Source organism: Rhinoraja longicauda, chromosome 6 (assembly GCF_053455715.1).
Source record: "Rhinoraja longicauda isolate Sanriku21f chromosome 6, sRhiLon1.1, whole genome shotgun sequence".
Taxonomy (NCBI): Eukaryota; Metazoa; Chordata; class Chondrichthyes; order Rajiformes; family Arhynchobatidae; genus Rhinoraja; species Rhinoraja longicauda.
In genome coordinates, this window is record NC_135958.1 from 45887421 (window position 1) to 45905034 (window position 17614).

The window sequence follows — 17614 nt, forward strand, 5'->3', positions numbered from 1 at the left end:
GGTGGGTGCATGGAACGAGCTGCCAGAGGAGGCAGTTGAGGCTGGGACTATCCCAACATTTAAGAAACAGTTAGACAGGTACATGGATAGGACAAGTTTGGATGGATATTGATCAAATGCCGGCAGGTGAGACTAGTATAGTTGGGACATGTTGGTCGGTGTGGGCAAGTTGGGCCAAAGGCCCTGTTTCCACACTGTATCACTCTGTGACTCTATGACTCTATAAGTCAAATTTGTGAACTCCGGGTGAGGTTTGTACAGGTCAGAATTGCAGTCCATTTGAGAGACTTGAATATGCTTGTATCTTGCTAATGTCTGACCTCTGTTAACTGACCTTGTTCAGTGAATTTAGGGCACTGAATTTACTTGGTCTCCATAATTAGTGCTTGGAGAAATCACTAATAAACTACTTTATATGCAGTGTAAACTGATCTTTGCTAATGTGAATGCAAGTTTCTTTGGACCACAGCTAGTTGTATTATGTATGAAGTTGGAGACTTAATTCCTTATTCAGATTTTAATTCATGCAACAGGGTTAGGTTTTAATGTTTAATGCAATGTACAGATGAGCAGATTGAAATGTTGTTGATAATAATAGACCAAGTGTATTTTCATTTTGCTCCAGAAGTGGAGAATAATTGGGAGTGAATTCCTCGCTGACTGATGTCAGCCCAGTGCCTTTGATTTCTGGTGGGTGGCATCTCCAGAACATTCCACAGTTTAATTATAACAATCAATCAGTGCCTCTGACAGATTGACTCCCTGAGATAGGTTTGGGCAGAAACGGAAGGAATATATCACCTACCGTGCTACTTGGAAAGGTATCATTATCCATACCTTGGGGCTAAAAACAAATCTACTTTCACATTGTTCAGTTTGTTAGTGTGCAAGTGTTTTTTTAATCTTCTGTCGTGTGTTGAAGCGAGATAACGCAGGGTTTGACAGCAAAGAAACTACCTATGATATATTGGTTGTACTAATGATGAGAGGCTCTCATATAAGAAAGGAAATCTCCATCACTCCTCACGGTCTGAACGGCACGGTGGCGCAGCGGTAGAGTTGCTGCCTTACAGCGCTTGCAGCGCCGGAGACCCGGGTTTGATCCTGACTCTGGGTGCTGTCTGTACGGAGTTTGTACGTTCTCCCCGTGACCACGTGGGTTGTCTCCGAGATCTTCGATTTCCCCTCACACTCCAAAGAAGTACAGGTATGTAGGTAAATTGGCTTGGTAAATGTAAAATGTGTCTCTAGTGTGCGTAGGATAGTGTTAGTGTGCAGGGATCGCTGGTTCCTGTTTCTGCGCTGTATCTCTAAACTAAAAACTAAACTAACCATCAGTTAGTAAAATGTTACAGAAGTTTTGAGCAGATAAGCACATTCCCATGTAACCTATATTTTGAAAAAAGTGTTCCAAAGTCCACTCTTGTCTGTGGAAGATACTGGGAACAGTATTACTAACTTTCTGCCAAGATGATGGATTTAAATTGACTGAATTTGTCAATCCATTGTCAATTTAAATAGTGCAGGAAGGAACTGCAGATGCTGGTTTAAACCGAAGATATACACATAAAGCTGGAGTAACTCAGCGGGTCAGGCAGCATCTCTGGAGAAATGGAATAGGTCATTCAGACATTCCTCATTCTGAAGACGGGTCTCGACCCCGAAATGTCACGTCTTCCTTCTCTCCAGAGATGCTGCCTGACCCGCTGATTTACTCCGACTTTTTGTGTCCATCGTCGATTTAAATAGCATAATTCCAAAGCAATTGTAAATTCCCTGCACATTCCTTGTCTAATATCCTTGCAAAAAGCCATGCTCCAAGTATGGAATGTCTTTTTAGCTTCGTGAAAATGACAATTAAAACACAAAGTACTTGTGCTGTAACTCCAGGATAAGCGCTCAACCAAGAAAACCAAGCCCAATGCCAAAGTATATCTATCTAACTAAATATACCAACTTACAATAAGTAACTGTAAGCAAACAACAGCTACCTCTATATTAACTAGCTTTAAAAAATACTAATCCAGTACATTATTTAAATCATTTATTGAGCAATTTGGGAAGTGATGGCCAGAACTTTCCTGAAGCATGCTGAAGTTTCTCGCCTTTTTATTTCCATACAATAGAAAAAGTTTGGTAGTAGAGCAAATTGGAGGAACAGCACCATATTTTTCACTGGGGCAGCTTACACCCCAGCAGTATGGATATTGACTTCTCTAACTTGCTTTCCTTTCCTTTCTATCTCTCTTCACCCCTCCCCCTTCCTGGTTCTGCGACCAGTCTAACTGACCCGCTGATTACATTTTATCTCAGTATGCTTCATTGTCACTTTCCACTAGCTAACAATGATCTATTCTGCATTTTCCTTGATTCTCGTCTACTTTGATGTCTGGTTTTCACGCCTCACCCCTTTCTTATCTCTGTCTCTCTCTCTCCCCTGACTCTCAGCCTGAAGGAAGGTCTTGACCTGAAGCGCCACCCATTCCTTCTATCCAGAGATGCTGCCTGTCCCGCTGAGATACTCCAGCATTGGTGTCTATCTTCAAAAGAAAGAGTTCCATCTCTTTGGAGGATTTAACCAAGAGTTTTACAATGATTGATGTACTTGTATGAAGAATGTCAGTACAGAATCAGTACACACAGGAAAATCCCATGAAAATAAGGAATTATGATCTGAAATGCTGTTTTTGATTGAGAAACAAATAATATTTTGGATGGATATGGTAGATGTACAGGAATAAATAGGATACATGCAGAGTCCTTTACCCAGAGTAGGGGGAATTAAAAACCAGAGGACATAGATTTAAGGTGAGATAGGAATGATTGAACCGGAACCTGAGGGGCAACCTTTACACACAGAGGGTGACGGGTGTATGGAACGAGCTGCCAGAGGAGGTAATTGAAGCAAATGCTAGAAGAATATTTAAAAGACATTTGGAGAGGTACATGGATAGGACAGGTTTGGAGGGATATTGGCCAAATGCGGGCAGGTGGGACTAGCGTAGATGTAGCATGTTGCTCGGCGTGGGCATGTTAGGTTGAAGGGCCTGTTTCCATGCTGTATGACTATGACTATTATTGGAAAACTGCAGAAAATTGGGTTTTGCTTTGAAATAGTCTTGTGCTTCCACATGAGGGGACAGGTGAACTTTAGGTTAATGTTTCATACAGAAGATTTTATTTTATTTTTATTAAGTTATCCAGCTTATTGTGTCTTATCACCCCGTGACCTGCGTGGGTTTTCTCCAAGATCTCCGGTTTCCTTCCCCACTCCACAGAAGTATAGGTTTGTAGGTTAATTTGCTTGGTATAAATGTAAAGCATGTAAGATAATGTTAATGTGCCGGTCGGTGCGGACTCGGGGGGCCGAAGGGCCTGTTTCTGCATTGTATCTCTAAACTAAAACTAAACTAAACTACTGAAGCTTTTTCTGAAAAATTACTCCAATTGATTTAATTAGCTGAATTTTGATTCACCGTCTGCTGCAATGGATTTGATCTTGTCTGTCTAGTTGTTGCCCCAGACCTCTGCACTTCCTTCAGCAGTGTAATCTCTGAAATGGGATTTAAACACAAGATAGGTTAGTTCAGAGACATGAGTGCTACCAACTCACAGGCAGACCTTCCAAACTGTCATAGAAACATAGAAAATAGGTGCAGGAGGAGGCCATTCGGCCCCTCGAGCCAGCACCGCCATTCATTGTGATCATGGCTGATCATCCACAATCAGTACCTGTGCCGGCCTTCTCCCCATAAACTTTGATTCCACTAGCCCCTAGAGCTCTATCTAACTCTCTTTTAAATTCATCCAGTGATTTGGCCTCCACTGCCTTCTGTGGCAGAGAATTCCACAAATTCACAACTCTCTGGGTGAAAAAGTTTATTCTCACTTTTTTTAAATGGCCTCCCCTTTATTCTTAGATTGTGGCTCGTGGTTCTGGACTCCACCAACATTAGGAACATTTTTTCCTGCATCTGGCGTGTCCAGTCCTTTCATAATTTTAGACGTCTCTAAAAGATCCCCTCTCATCCTTCTAAACTCCAGTGAATACAAGCCCAGTCTTTCCAATCTTTCCTCATATGACAGTCCTGCCATCCTAGGGATTAACCTTGTTTCCTAGTTTAGATTGAAAGCACCTCTTTCCTGTATTTCAAATCCCTAACCCGAACACATGGTGTGGCTGAACTCCGATGTCGGTGGGAGTGGAGAACAGTCACAGAGAGGGGGGGGGGGGGTGAAGTTTGAGGGGAACTTGCATGTTAAACTCAACAACAGCACTAAATTATTAGTTATTCTAAGCAAACTTAACAATGGTGGTACAGAAACCAAAATACTGAGAACAACCACAGCAGAGCAAAGTCTGTTGTGGATCTACTGGCAGAATGTCAGTACACGCTGACACCAGTTTAAATTCCAAGACCATTGGTCTCTAATCTTCGCTGCATGTGATTTGCAATCAAGCTGCCTGTTGTCGGGCAGGATCAGGTGCAGCACAGGTGACCCTGTGTGATGTGTAGGAAGGAACTGCAGATACTGGTTCAACCAAACATAGACACAAAGAGCTAGAGTAACTCAGCGGGTCAGACAGCATCTCTGGAGAAGAGGACTAGGTCGAGACCCTTCTTCCAACCATGTGCTGCCCTCTGTGCTGTGGGATTACTCTCCATTCCCATACTCCGGACAAGAGACTGCATCTACACAATCTATTCCTTTCATACACCTCTACAAGATCAGTTAGATGTGGCCCTTGTGGCTAAAGGGATCAGGGGGTATGGAGAGAAGGCAGGTACGGAATACTGAGTTGGATGATCAGCCATGATCATATTGAATGGCAGTGCAGGCTTGAAGGGCCGAATGGCCTACTCCTGCACCTATTTTCTATGTTTCTATGTTTCTATCACCCCTCATCCTCCTGCACTCCACTCATTCTATTTTATTGTCGCTGTGATAACATCAACAATTCTCCCTTCCACCCCCCCTCCACACGTAAAACTCTACAATTCTACACACAAGGCAAATTACAGTGGACAATCAACACCCACCAACCTACGTGTCTTTAGGATGTGAGTGGAACACACATTGCGTGTCAGACACCATAGGAGAATGTAAAAACTACACACACACACACAAGCGCACATGCACACGCTCGCACACACATGCACACACAAGGACATATTTGCACACACACAAGGACATACACACATGGACAATCACACACATACACACACATGGACACACACGGACACACACGCGCACACACACACACACACACACACATGGACACACACACACACACACACACATGGACATACACACAAGCACACACATGGACACGCACACACGGACATACACACACACGCGCACACACACGCGCACACACATGGACACGCACACACACACACACACACACACACACACACACACACACACACACACACACACACACACACACACACACACACACACACACACACACACACACACACATACACAGCACCAGAGGTTAGATATGAGCCACACTTGGGGGCTCTGCTGTGGTGCTGCCTCTTTTTGGATCATAATTTTAGAGCAAATGATAGCTCGTCCACAAGAGTTCAATAAAGAAATATGGCAATGAACTGAACTATCCAGCAATTACCTGAAATCCCTTCTCTCGTGCACAGGTAGAGAAGCAGCGAGCTGATCTAAGCAGGGAGCTGGAGGACCTCACTGACAGGCTGGAGGAGGCGGGTGGTGTCACTGCATCCCAGGTAAGAACAAGAGGTCATTTGCTTTGCTCGCTGTCTACTAACTGTGGCTGAATTTGGTTTAATTCTGTATTCAAAATAATCTTTCCCAGATGCAGTGGAAAGGAAGGATTACCCATCTTGGGTGAACACACTAATGTAGATTTATTTATTGGCCATTGCTTGTAAACTCCATCTTCTGAATGAACTGATGATTTTTCAAGGATTTAAATCTCTGGCAAGTTGGGCCGAAGGGCCTGTTTCCCACGCTGTATGGTCCTGACTAAAACAGGGATGTAATGCTGAGGTAGACACACAATGCTGGAGTAACTCAGCAGGTCAGGCAGCATCTCGGGAGAGAAGGAATGGGTGACATTTTGGGTCGAGACCCATCTTCAGTCTGAATTACTCCAGCATTTTGACCCGCTGAGTTACTCCAGCATTTTGTGTCTCCTGCCCTCTGATGTAATGCTGAGGCTCTATAAGGCACTGGTCAGGCCGCCTTTGGAGTATTGTGAGCAGTTTTGGGCCCCATATCTGAGGAAGGATGTGCTGCCACTGGAGAGCGCCCAGAGAGGTTTACAAGAATGATCCCAGGAATGAGTGGGTTAACATGTGATGGCCGTTTGATGGCACTGGGCCTGTACTCGCTGGAGTTTAGAAGGATGAGGGGAGACCTCTTGGAAACTCACTGAATAGTGAAAAGCCTGAATAAAGTAGATGTGGAGAGGATGTTTCCACTAGTGGGAGAGTCTAGGACCAGAGGCCACAGCCTCAGAATTAAAGGACGTTCCTTTAGGAAGGAAATGAGGAATTTCTTTAGTCAGAGGGTGGTGAATCTGTGGAATTCATTGCCACAGACGACAGTGGAGGCCAAGTCAGTGGATCTTTTTGAGGCAGAGATAGATACATTCTTGATTAGTACGGGTGTCAGGGGTTATGGGGAGAAGGCAGGAGGGAGAGATGGGGTTAGGAGGGAGAGATGGATCAGCCATGATTGAATGGTGTAGTAGACTTGATGAGCTGAATGGCCTAATTCTACTCCTGTCACTTGTGAACTTATGACAAAGTCCTAGGCACTTCACAGATGGACAAAATCTCTCCATGATCCCTGATGCATTCATTTGCTTGTTAATAAAACAAAAAGACAAAAAATTATTTTGCATGCTTTCTTGCCTTACTCATTCTCATTCTACAAAAGCAATGTTATTCATTCAAAATCGTCCAGGAAAGTAAAATTAACTTAATGTCAGTGTTGAAAGAAAGCATTGGTTATTGCATGAAGTGGATTGCTGCATTATATTTATACTTTTACCACTCAAACTGTTGGGAATAAAGATAAATCATCAGCCAAAACATTATGACCTGATGAGCCAAAACATTATCACCACCTGCTGTTGGTCCTCCGTGTGTAGCCCCATACGCAGCAGGGTGCGATGCACTGTGTATTGTGACACATTCCTCCCGTGACCACCATTAAAATTTTCTGTGACTTGTGCCACAGTCGACCTTCTGTCAGTTTGGACCAGACGGGATAGCCTTCGTTGCCCTCGTGCATCGATGAGTCTTGGGCGCCCAACACCCTGTCGCCGGTTTGTGGTTTGTCCCTCCTCGGACCACTGAATGTCACTGAATACTGAATGTATTTCAGTACATTTTTAGACAGGGAAATTCTGACTTTAGCAAGGCATTTGATAAGGTTCCACATGGTAGGCTGCTCTGGAAAGATGTCGGTACATGTGATTAGTGTTTTTATGAATCAACTGGTGCAAACTACATCAGTGGTTTCTTGTCTTACTCATGCTTTACTCAGTCTGAAGAAGGGTCTCGACCCGAAACGTCACCCATTCCTTCTCTCCTGAGATGCTGCCTGACCTGCTGCAGCATTTTGTGGATAAATACCTTTGATTTGTACCAGCATCTGCAGTTATTTTCTTACACATCAGTGGTTATCTTGGCACAGAATGAGAATGAAGATTTTGCATCCCACCTACTTTGGAAATTCCATTGACGTCAAGAACAGATAAAGGGAGCATGGATTGAAAGGTCTCTGAAGAACAGGCCTCCCTGCCTCCACACCACCACGCAAAGGACCCCTGATTGGCGCCAATGTTATGAAACTGGGTGAACTTTTCTCTCCTGCCCAACAACAGCACCTCAGATTTATGTGTAATGAGCTGAAAATGCCAGAAATTCTCAGCAGTTTGTGCAGAGTTTCTGAAAAGAGAACCAGAGTTGGTGGAGTGGTAGAGTTGCTGCCTTACAGCGCTTTCATCGCCAGACACCCGGGCTCCATCCTGACTACGGGCGCTGTCTGTACGGAGCTTGCACGTTCTCCCCGTGACCGCGTGGGTTTTCCCCGAGATCTTCGGTTCACTCCCACACTCCAAAGACATACAGGTCTGTAGGTTAATTGGCTTTGTATTGATGTAAATTGTCCCTTGTGTGTGGAGGAGAGTGTTAATGTGTGGGGTTCAGTGTGGTCAGTGTGGCCCAAAGGGCCGGTTTGTGCACTGCATCTCTAAAAACTAAAAGCATTTTAAAAAGTGACAATTTTGATCATTCTGACATATTAATGTTGACATTAATATTGTAAACAGCATCAAGGTGGTCCACAGAATTGTTATATTTAAGATAGACACAAAATGCTGGAGTAACTCAGGATCTCAGAGATGGCAGCATCTCTGGAGAGAAGGAATGGGTGACGTTTCTGGTTGAGACCCTTATTCAACACGGAAATCGAACACAAATGGTGATGTTTTCTAGACTAGCTGGTCCTAGTTTTGTATAGCGCCCAGATGTGATTCGTCGCTGTTAATTGTCTTGTTGTAACACCTTCCTCCTGGAGATTGAGATGAACAGGAAACGTGAGTCGGAGGTGCAGCGTCTACGTCGTGAGTTGGAGGAGGCCACTCTGCAGTCCGAGACCACGGCCGCCGCTCTACGCAAGAAGCACGGCGACACGGTGGTGGAGATCACCGAGCAGTACGAGAACCTGCAGAGGCTGCGCGTGAAAGCAGAGAAAGAAAAGCAAAACATGAAACTGGAGCTGGACAACTTCAGCCTCACCATCGACGGCCTGCAAAAAAGCAAGGTATTCCGGTGAAACGCAGAAACTAGCAACTGCACAGCCTGCTATTCTGAGCAACATAACTAATCCAGTGAATCAGACAGCATCTCTGGAGGACATGGACATGTGATATGAACGTGGAATTCACCAAGTTTAGGTAGCATCTCTCTCCCCCTCTCCCATTTTACCCCCTCTCTTCCCTTTCCTCCACCCAAGTGCACACCCACTTCTCCCAATATCCCACCTTCTTACCCCTTCCTTCTGTTCTCTCCCACCTTCTACCTGTCTCTTACCACCTGCAACCTCTACTTTCACATTTCATTCCTCTTCTCTCCCTATCTTACACCTGTTTGACCCCAATCAAAACCTCATCACCTGTATCCACCAATCACTTGCCAGGCCTTGTCCCCACCTCTTTTCCAACTTTCTCCTCCCTACCTCAGTTAGTCTGAAGGGACCCAACCTGAAACATCGCCTGCCCGTTGAGTTAATGCAGCACTTTTTGTTTTGCGCAATGTTTTATGGTTACTATTTTGAAAATTCGTGGAATACTTAATGCATTAGTCATTGATGATCAACAGTTTAAAACTATTTTCATTTTGGAAATAGTTGTCTTTCTGGAAAGAGCATAGCCAATGAGCTGAAAATGGGATTTGCTGTTACACAGGATCTATTTAAACATCTCTTGTGAAGTATGGAGGGTGTCCGAAGCAGCATTAGTTCTTCTGCTGGTGATCTGTGCTTTCAATGTGCTCCAGATGTAACATTAGCCTTTTGGTGCCCAGAGTCAAGTGAAAATTGATATTGGTGCAATCTGAGTCACATGGCAGGATAGCCATCCATTTGGCCTTGTACGCCAGGGTTCTCCCAAATAGCAGAGTGAGTAAAGAGACTGCCCACTGTGAAAGTGACACAAATGGCAATAACAGACACTATTAACCTCCGGTAGACACCAAATGCTGGAGTAACTCAGCGGGCAGGCAGTATATCTGGAGAGAAGGGATGGGTGACGTTTCAGGTCGAGACCCTTCCTCAGACTGATGTCAGGGGAAGGGGCGGGACAAAGATAGAACTTTCTCCGACTACATTCTATCTCTGTCCCACCCACTCCCCTGACATCAATCTGAAGAAGGGTCTCAACCCAAAAACATCACCCATTCCTTCTCTCCAGAGATGCTGCCTGATCCGGAGTTACTCCAGCATTTTGCGCCTACCTTCAATTTAAACCAGCATCTGCAGTTCTTTCCTGCACTATTAACCCCTCTATGGTCCGTTATAATGAAGGTTTACTGTACTTCAATTAAATCCTTTAATCTCCTTTGTTCAAAAAAAAATCATAGTCGAGTTCACCTTCCATTGTATGTATGATGTTCTAGCCCTGGTAGCATATTCTTTCACACTCTGACATCCTGCCTCTGGGGTGGTAACCAGACCTGCACACAGGACAGTTGCAGCCTAATTTGCATTATGTCTGCTCTAGTATTCTCTCTCCTTCCCATCTTAATCAGATAATCCACCTTTTTGTGGACCTGCATGCCAAGATTCCATTCTTCCTCTACATATCTCAGTATCCTATTGTGTAGGAAGGAACTGCAGATGCAGACACAAAAAGCTGGAGTATCTCAGCGGGACAGGCAGCATCTCTGAAGAGAAGGAATGGGTGACGTTTCGGGTCGAGACCCGGGTCGAGTCTAAAGAAGGGTCTCGACCCGAAACGTCACCCATTCCTTCTCAGTATCCAAACACCCATCGCTTATTTGATTGCATTGTAAATGTGCGGGTACGTTTGTTTACACAGAGGGTAGTGAGTGCCTAGATCACACTGCCAGGATGGTGGTTGATGTAGTGCCAGTGACTTTTAAAAGACTTTTGGATAGATCTATGCATGGAATGGAGGGATACATACTGTGTAGGTTCTGTGCAGGTCAATAAGTGAAGGACTTGGCACCATGTTCGGCACAAACATGGTGTGTCGTAGGGCCTATTCTTGTGCCTATGTTCCGTAGATCTTTAAAGTACAAGGTCAGGCCCTTCGACCCAAACTATCCTGCAGAAGATGATGGCAGGTGAAGCTAATCTCCCCGCCTACAGGTGATCCTTTTCCCTCCATTCCTTGCGAATTCCTGTGCCAATGTAAAACCCTGTTAAACGCCACTATCGTGTCTGCCTCTACCACCCACCCTGGCAGCTCTTGCAGCACCCACCACTGACTCTGCATATTTCCTTTCAACTTTGCCCCTCTCCCATGTCTACCCTCTTATAATTTGATATACTTCTATCAGCTCTCTCCTCAAGCTCTGCAACTCCAGAGAAAACCATCCCAAGTTTGCCCTACCTCTCCTTATAGCTGATGCCCTGAAATCCAGCCAAATTCTGGTAAACCTTTCCTGCATGCCCTCCAAAGCCTTCACATCCTTCCTGTAATGGAGTGACCAGAACTGCACTTAATACTCCAAATGCGGCCCAACCAATGTCTGGAAGATCATTCCGCTTGGCGCATCTATGTTTAAACATCGTGATGACATTCACTAGAATTAGCAATGTAAGTGTTTTCTCTTTCATAGCTCTGTCACAAATCATATTTGTTGTGTATTGGCCACTGTGGAGCGTGGAATCCAGGCAGACCCTAAAGCTTTGTAATGTCCTTCTGTGTCCAGATGGCCAGTGATGCACAGATTCGAAAGCTGGAAGACCTGCTGTTGGAAACCACTTCCCGAAATGAGGATTTGCAGCGCTCACTCACTGAACAGAGCCTGGGCAAAACCAGACTGGCAGGTGAGGAAGAAGGGTTTGCAATGGAGCCAGAGTTCATTGAGTAGACTCTTTTCAAAGGGCAAGTCGGTGGTAAATCATAATGCATGCAGCATGGAAACAGGCTTCAGCCCAATCTGTCCATTCACCAGGATGCCCACCTACTCTATTCCCTTCTGCCTACATTTGAGCCAGATCCCTCTAAACCTTTTGTTTCCAAGTATCTGTCCAAATACCCCTAAATCATGTTATCAGACCTGCCTCAACCATTTCCTCTGGCAGCTTATTCCACACACCTACTACCCTGTGTGTGAAAATCTCTTTGTGTTTTGGTGCACATTAACAATCTGTTAACAATTTGAGATGGAGTTTGTAATTTTGGCTCATAATTCAGGGTCTCAATAAAATTCTGATGATCAAAAATATAAAGTGCTTACCAGCCAATGTATTCTTTGGCAGCATAATATATATTTTTCTCTTTTAATAGGTTTTCTTCATGCATTTAAGTTCCATTTCATTCACACAGCCAAAAGTCGATTTATTATGAAAAGCTTGCAGATTTTTTAATCTATGGGTCTAACTTATAATTACTGAATATTTGAACATTACTGCAGAAATATTTCATGCGTGTGCACTAAACCTTTTTTGAAATTATTGGTACGAAAAATGTTTCACTAACTAATGGCATGTTGGCCTTCATAACAAGAGGATTTGAGTATAGGAGTAAAGAGGCCCTTCTGCAGTTGTATAGGGCCCTGGTGAGATCACATCTGGAGTATTGTGTGCAGTTTTGGTCTCCTAATTTGAGGAAGGACATCCTTGCTATTGAGGCAGTGCTGCGTAGGTTCACGAGATTGATCCCTGGGATGACGGGACTGTCATATGAGGAAAGATTGAAAGGCTTGCATTCACTGGAGTTTAGAAGGATGAGAGGGGATCTTATAGAGACATATAAAATTATAAAAGGGCTGGACAAGCTAGATGCAGGAAAAATGTTCCCAATGTTGAGGGAGTCCAGAACCAGGGGCCACAGTCTAAGAATAAAGGGGAGGCCATTAAAACTGAGGTGAGAAAAAACTTTTTCACCCAGAGAGTTGTGAATTTGTGGAATTCTCTGCCATAGAAGGCAGTGGAGGCCAAATCACTGGATGAATTTAAAAGAGAGATAGATAGAGCTCTAGGGGCTAGTGGAATCAAGGGATATGGGGAGAAGGCAGGCACGGGTCACTGATTGTGGATGGTCAGCCATGATCACAATGAATGGCGGTGCTGGCTCGAAGGGCCAAATGGCCTCCTCCTGCACCTATTTTCTATGTTTCTATGAAAGAGTGGTGGACATGAGGTGCTGACAACATCTTGGAAATATCTATACTTGAATCGCCCAGGTATTGAAGGCTACAGCCAAGTGCAAGGAGATGAGATTAATACAGATGGGTGCCCACTGGCAGTAGACTTGGTGGGCTGAATGGCCTGTTTCCATGCTGTATGACTCTGACTATTGACCTATGAATGGCCCTGTGGCTTTAACAATAGTTCCAATGTAAAGAATCTCATTGAATCAGGACCGTCAGGAGAATTTCATACTTTTGTAATCCACATAACAAATATAAGCAAATTCATTTTTGTATCGACATAAATGAACATGGAACACACCTGTGTATACAATTCCACAATGTCAGCAGATTACAATGGCATCACTACTGGTCTGAACAAGTAAAACCTACAGTACCCCTTCTATCTCCAATGGCCAGAAGAAGCTTGCTGGTATGCCGAAGCCATGCCTGGTGCTACCTTCTATCTCCAATGGCCAGTAGAAGCTTGCTGGTATGCCGAAGCCATGCCTGGTGCTACCTTCTATCTCCAATGGCCAGTAGAGGCTTGCTGGTATGCCGAAGCCATGCCTGGTGCTACCTTCTATCTCCAATGGCCAGTAGAAGCTTGCTGGTATGCCGAAGCCATGCCTGGTGCTACCTTCTATCTCCAATGGCCAGTAGAAGCTTGCTGGTATGCCAATGCCATGCCTGGTGCTACCTTCTATCTCCAATGGCCAGTAGAAGCTTGCTGGTATGCCGAAGCCATGCCTGGTGCTACCTTCTATCTCCAATGGCCAGTAGAAGCTTGCTGGTATGCCAATGCCATGCCTGGTGCCACCTTTGCTTCACAAGAGAAAGGAGAGAGTGGGTGCATTGGCTGTGAATCTGATTGTTTGCATCTTTATTTGAGTCTAACAACTTCCAAATGCTGGTTGGGATTTTGCCCGCTTCCTATGTTGATCTGCTGCCCATTTCCACCTCAGCTTATCCTTTGCTAAATCCTGGCCTAAAATAATTGGATTTGGTATTGTTTCTTTTGGCATTGGCTCTTGGCTCAGTGTCTCTTGGCCTGGCCATCTATGTGCTACTGAGCCTCAGCCCAGGCCCAACAACAACAACAAGCAATGATATGTTTTGCTTTGGGGAACAATTTTAATATTTTAAGTTCCTATGTCATCATTTATAAATCACACCCACATACATGTTGGTTGTACTTGGTTCCATGTCCAATGTTTGATGCGTTCCACCTGGATTATAGTGAGTGCATTGCAGCTGTTCTTGCCTCCTGTTGTATAGGAAACGCACTGTCAGACTTCAGTACAAGAACATAATTAATGTGCCGAGACATATCTGTTGTCAGAGCTGAAAACAATAGATGTATGTGTTCAATTTAATGAGATTAGTGGGAGAAAATATGAAGAGAAGAGGGTGGAGAGAGATGAAACAAAGACTACCAATGGAAATGGAATTAATGAACTCAAGTATCAACAATTCATTTCATTGAAAGCTGTTCAAATGATCTGATAGAGTGGGGGTAGACACAGAATACTGGAGAAGCTCAGCGGGACAGGCAGCATCTCTGGAGAGAAGGAATGGGTGACGTTTTGTGTTGCAACCCTTCTTCAGACAGAAAGAGTGGGGAAATAGAAACGACAGACTAATGTGTGAAGAGCTAAGATAATGAAAGGAAGTGGAAGGATGAGAGAAGGTTTAAAAATTGAAGAAATTGGATTAGTAAAGCCAAACCAAAGTGCTGAAAATACCAGGGGAAGTGCATGGCTAAATTCACATTCTTTTGGTTATGATTTGTGTAACATGATTTGAGCAGCACAGTGGCACAGCGGGGGGAGATATTGTCTCAGAGCGGCAAAGACACAGGTTTGATCCTGACCTCTGGTGCTGACCGTGTGGAGTTTGCATGTTCTCCCTGTGACCATGTGGGTTTCCTCCAAGTATTCTGATTTCCTCCCACAACCCCATGGATGTGCAGGTTTATAGGTTAATTGGTCTCTGTACAATGGCTCCTGGTGTGTAGGGAGTGGGTCCAAGGTGGGATAACAGAGATCTAGTGTGAGCGGGTGATCGATGTCCATCATGGTCTCGGTGTCCCAAACAGTCTGTTCCCATTCATTCAATCAGTCTACATTTATTGTTTCAGCTGAAAATAACGATTTGACTCACCAGCTGGAAGAGGCGGAGAACAAAATAGGTCAATTGAACCGGTTAAAGATGATCCTGACGTCTCAGGTTGAAGAATTGAAAAGGCAGATTGATGAAGAATCAAAGGTAATTAATGGATTGGGAATAATGAATAGATTTATTGATTGTCTTAATATCTCTTGATCCAATCAGTAATAATTGTGTTTCCTGTATTTTTCTACTCTGTACCCAGGTGTGTGAATTGATACCTAGAGAGAAGTAAGATAATTTAATGTTTAGTTTAGAGATCCAGCGCGGAAACAGGCCCTTCGGCCCACTGGGTCCCTGCCGGCCAGCGATCCCCGCACATTAACACTATCCTATACCCACTAGGGACATTTTTCACATTTACCAAGCCAAATAACACACATACCTGTACAGCTTTGGAATGTGGGAGGAAACCGAAGATCTCGGAGAAAACCCACGCAGGTCACGGGGAGAACGTACAAACTCCGTACAGACAGCACCTGTAGTCGGGATCGAACCCAGGTCTCCGGCGCTTCATTCGCTGTAAGGCAGCAACTCTACCGCTGTGCCACCGTGCCGCTCTATGTGATATGACTTTATATTAAAGTAGACGGTGACCTGCCTGAGTTAAAGTTATTGCTGCTTAATATACAACTGGTCATCCAGCACGAGGATCGTGACTTCCATCAACATTCTCCATCCTGGGACACATCCCGAGTGCCAAGTGAGTGATGCCAGTGTAAAGCAGGCCATGTCTGTCGTGACTCCAAGATAACGTAGGCAGGTAACACAAAGGATCTTTTCAATCAGCTGAAGGTGCTTTCTTTGTACTCTCGGTCTCTTTGTGCTGGTGGAAAGGTGAGCAGATCCCTTTCAAAAAACTGCTAGAGGAGCACTATGGGTCAGGCAGCATCTTTTGGTTTAGTTCAGGGATACTGCATGGAATCAGGCCTTTTGGCCGACCTAGTCCCTTCAGACCATTGAAGTTCCATGAAGACTATTGAAGCACACTAGTTCCATGTTATCTCACTTTTGCATCCTACACAATACACATTTTACAGAGGCCAATTAACCTACTAACCTGCACATCTTTGGAATGTGGGAGGAAACCGGAGCACCCGGAGAAAACCCTTGTGGTCACAGGGAGAAGGTACAAACGCCACACAGACAGCACCCCTGGTCAGGGTGGCTCAGGGCTCTGGTGCTGTGAGGTAGCAGCGCTACCGCTGCGCCACCATGCTGCCCTCTGTGGAGGGAAATGGACAGATGTCTCAAGGGTCCCAACCTGAATGTTATCTGTCAGTCTGAAGAAGGTGTGAACATGAGATAGCGTCTGCCCTTTCCCTCCACGAATGCTGCCTGATGTGCTGTGTACCTGTAGTTAGTGTTTGCTCAGGATTCCAGCCGCTGGGTTCCTTGTGTCTCCCAGCAGAACCTTTATTTTGGGCTCAGTTTTTATTGCCAGATTTGTTAAAGCTCTTTTACATTCATTTTGAGTGAATCACATTAAAAACAAGTTAAATCAATATAACAGCAGCCAGATGCCCACGTAACTCAGGTGCTGATCCATGTGCTGTTGGATTAAAATCATTTAGATGCATTATAGATTCATAAAGTGGGTGCCAAATTCATGCAGTGTGATTAAAGACTGGAAGGCAAAGTAAGAATAATGGTGTATCCAGCTGATACTGGAAATGAATGAATGAATGAATACGTTTATTGGCCAAGTATGTGCAGATACAAGGAATGTGCCTTGGTGCTCCGCTCACAAATGACAACACAAACACACAGTTAACAATTAAGATTAAAGCATAAACACATCAAAACAATAACGATACAACATTACAACAAACATGTGGGTGAAAATAAACCAGAGCAAAAAAGAGACTACAGACTTTGGTTATTGAGTAGAACCATTTGATTTCAAACAGCTTGGAGATATGCTATTCTTTAGCAGTCTGGTTTAGTTTCATTTAGAGATACAGCACGGAAACAGGCCCTTCGGCCCACTGGGTCCGCGCCGACCAGCGATCCCCGCACATTAACACTATCCTACATCCACCAGGGACAATTTTTACATTTACCAAGCCAATTAACCTACAAACATGTAGTTCAAGATATGCAGTTCAAGTCATCTATTCATGTCGAATAGTCATTTTTAGCCGGGAGAAGATGTCAACAAATGTAATTGGGGAGTCAGACTGATTGGAGAACTGGGAGGGATGGAGAGTGAGGGAAAGCAAGGGGTGCTTAAAGTTAGAGAAGTCAATATTCATACCTCTGGGGTGTAAGCTGCCCAAGTGAAATATGAGGTGCATATACAAGGAATGTGCCTTTGTGCGTCTTTTCATTAAGTGGTTTCCAGTCAATATGCTGGAGGGATCCAAAGATGATCCAAAGATATCCGTCATAATTCCCACAACTGAAGGGATTGTATCTCATTGTGTTTTACTCAGCAGCTTCACAGGTTGGAGGTAAGAGTTGCAATAAGTTGATGATTGCAACAGGAAGGATGGAAATTGCAAACATTTAGCTTAGTTTAGAGATACAGCGCGGAAACAGGCCCTTCTGCCCACCGAGTCCACACC

The 17614-nt window shown here is 44.4% G+C and overlaps 1 protein-coding gene across 2 annotated transcripts in view; it reads left to right on the forward strand.

Annotated features, from left to right (window-relative positions):
• LOC144594443 (putative uncharacterized protein MYH16) overlaps positions 1–17614 on the forward strand; it is a 180583-nt gene that overhangs the window by 85849 nt on the left and 77120 nt on the right. For both annotated transcript variants that reach the window (XM_078400924.1, XM_078400925.1), the window contains exons 5-8: positions 5664–5750; positions 8575–8820; positions 11454–11571; positions 15019–15146. In XM_078400924.1, coding sequence (XP_078257050.1) covers positions 5664–5750; positions 8575–8820; positions 11454–11571; positions 15019–15146 — 579 coding nt within the window. The remainder of the gene's footprint in view (positions 1–5663; positions 5751–8574; positions 8821–11453; positions 11572–15018; positions 15147–17614) is intronic.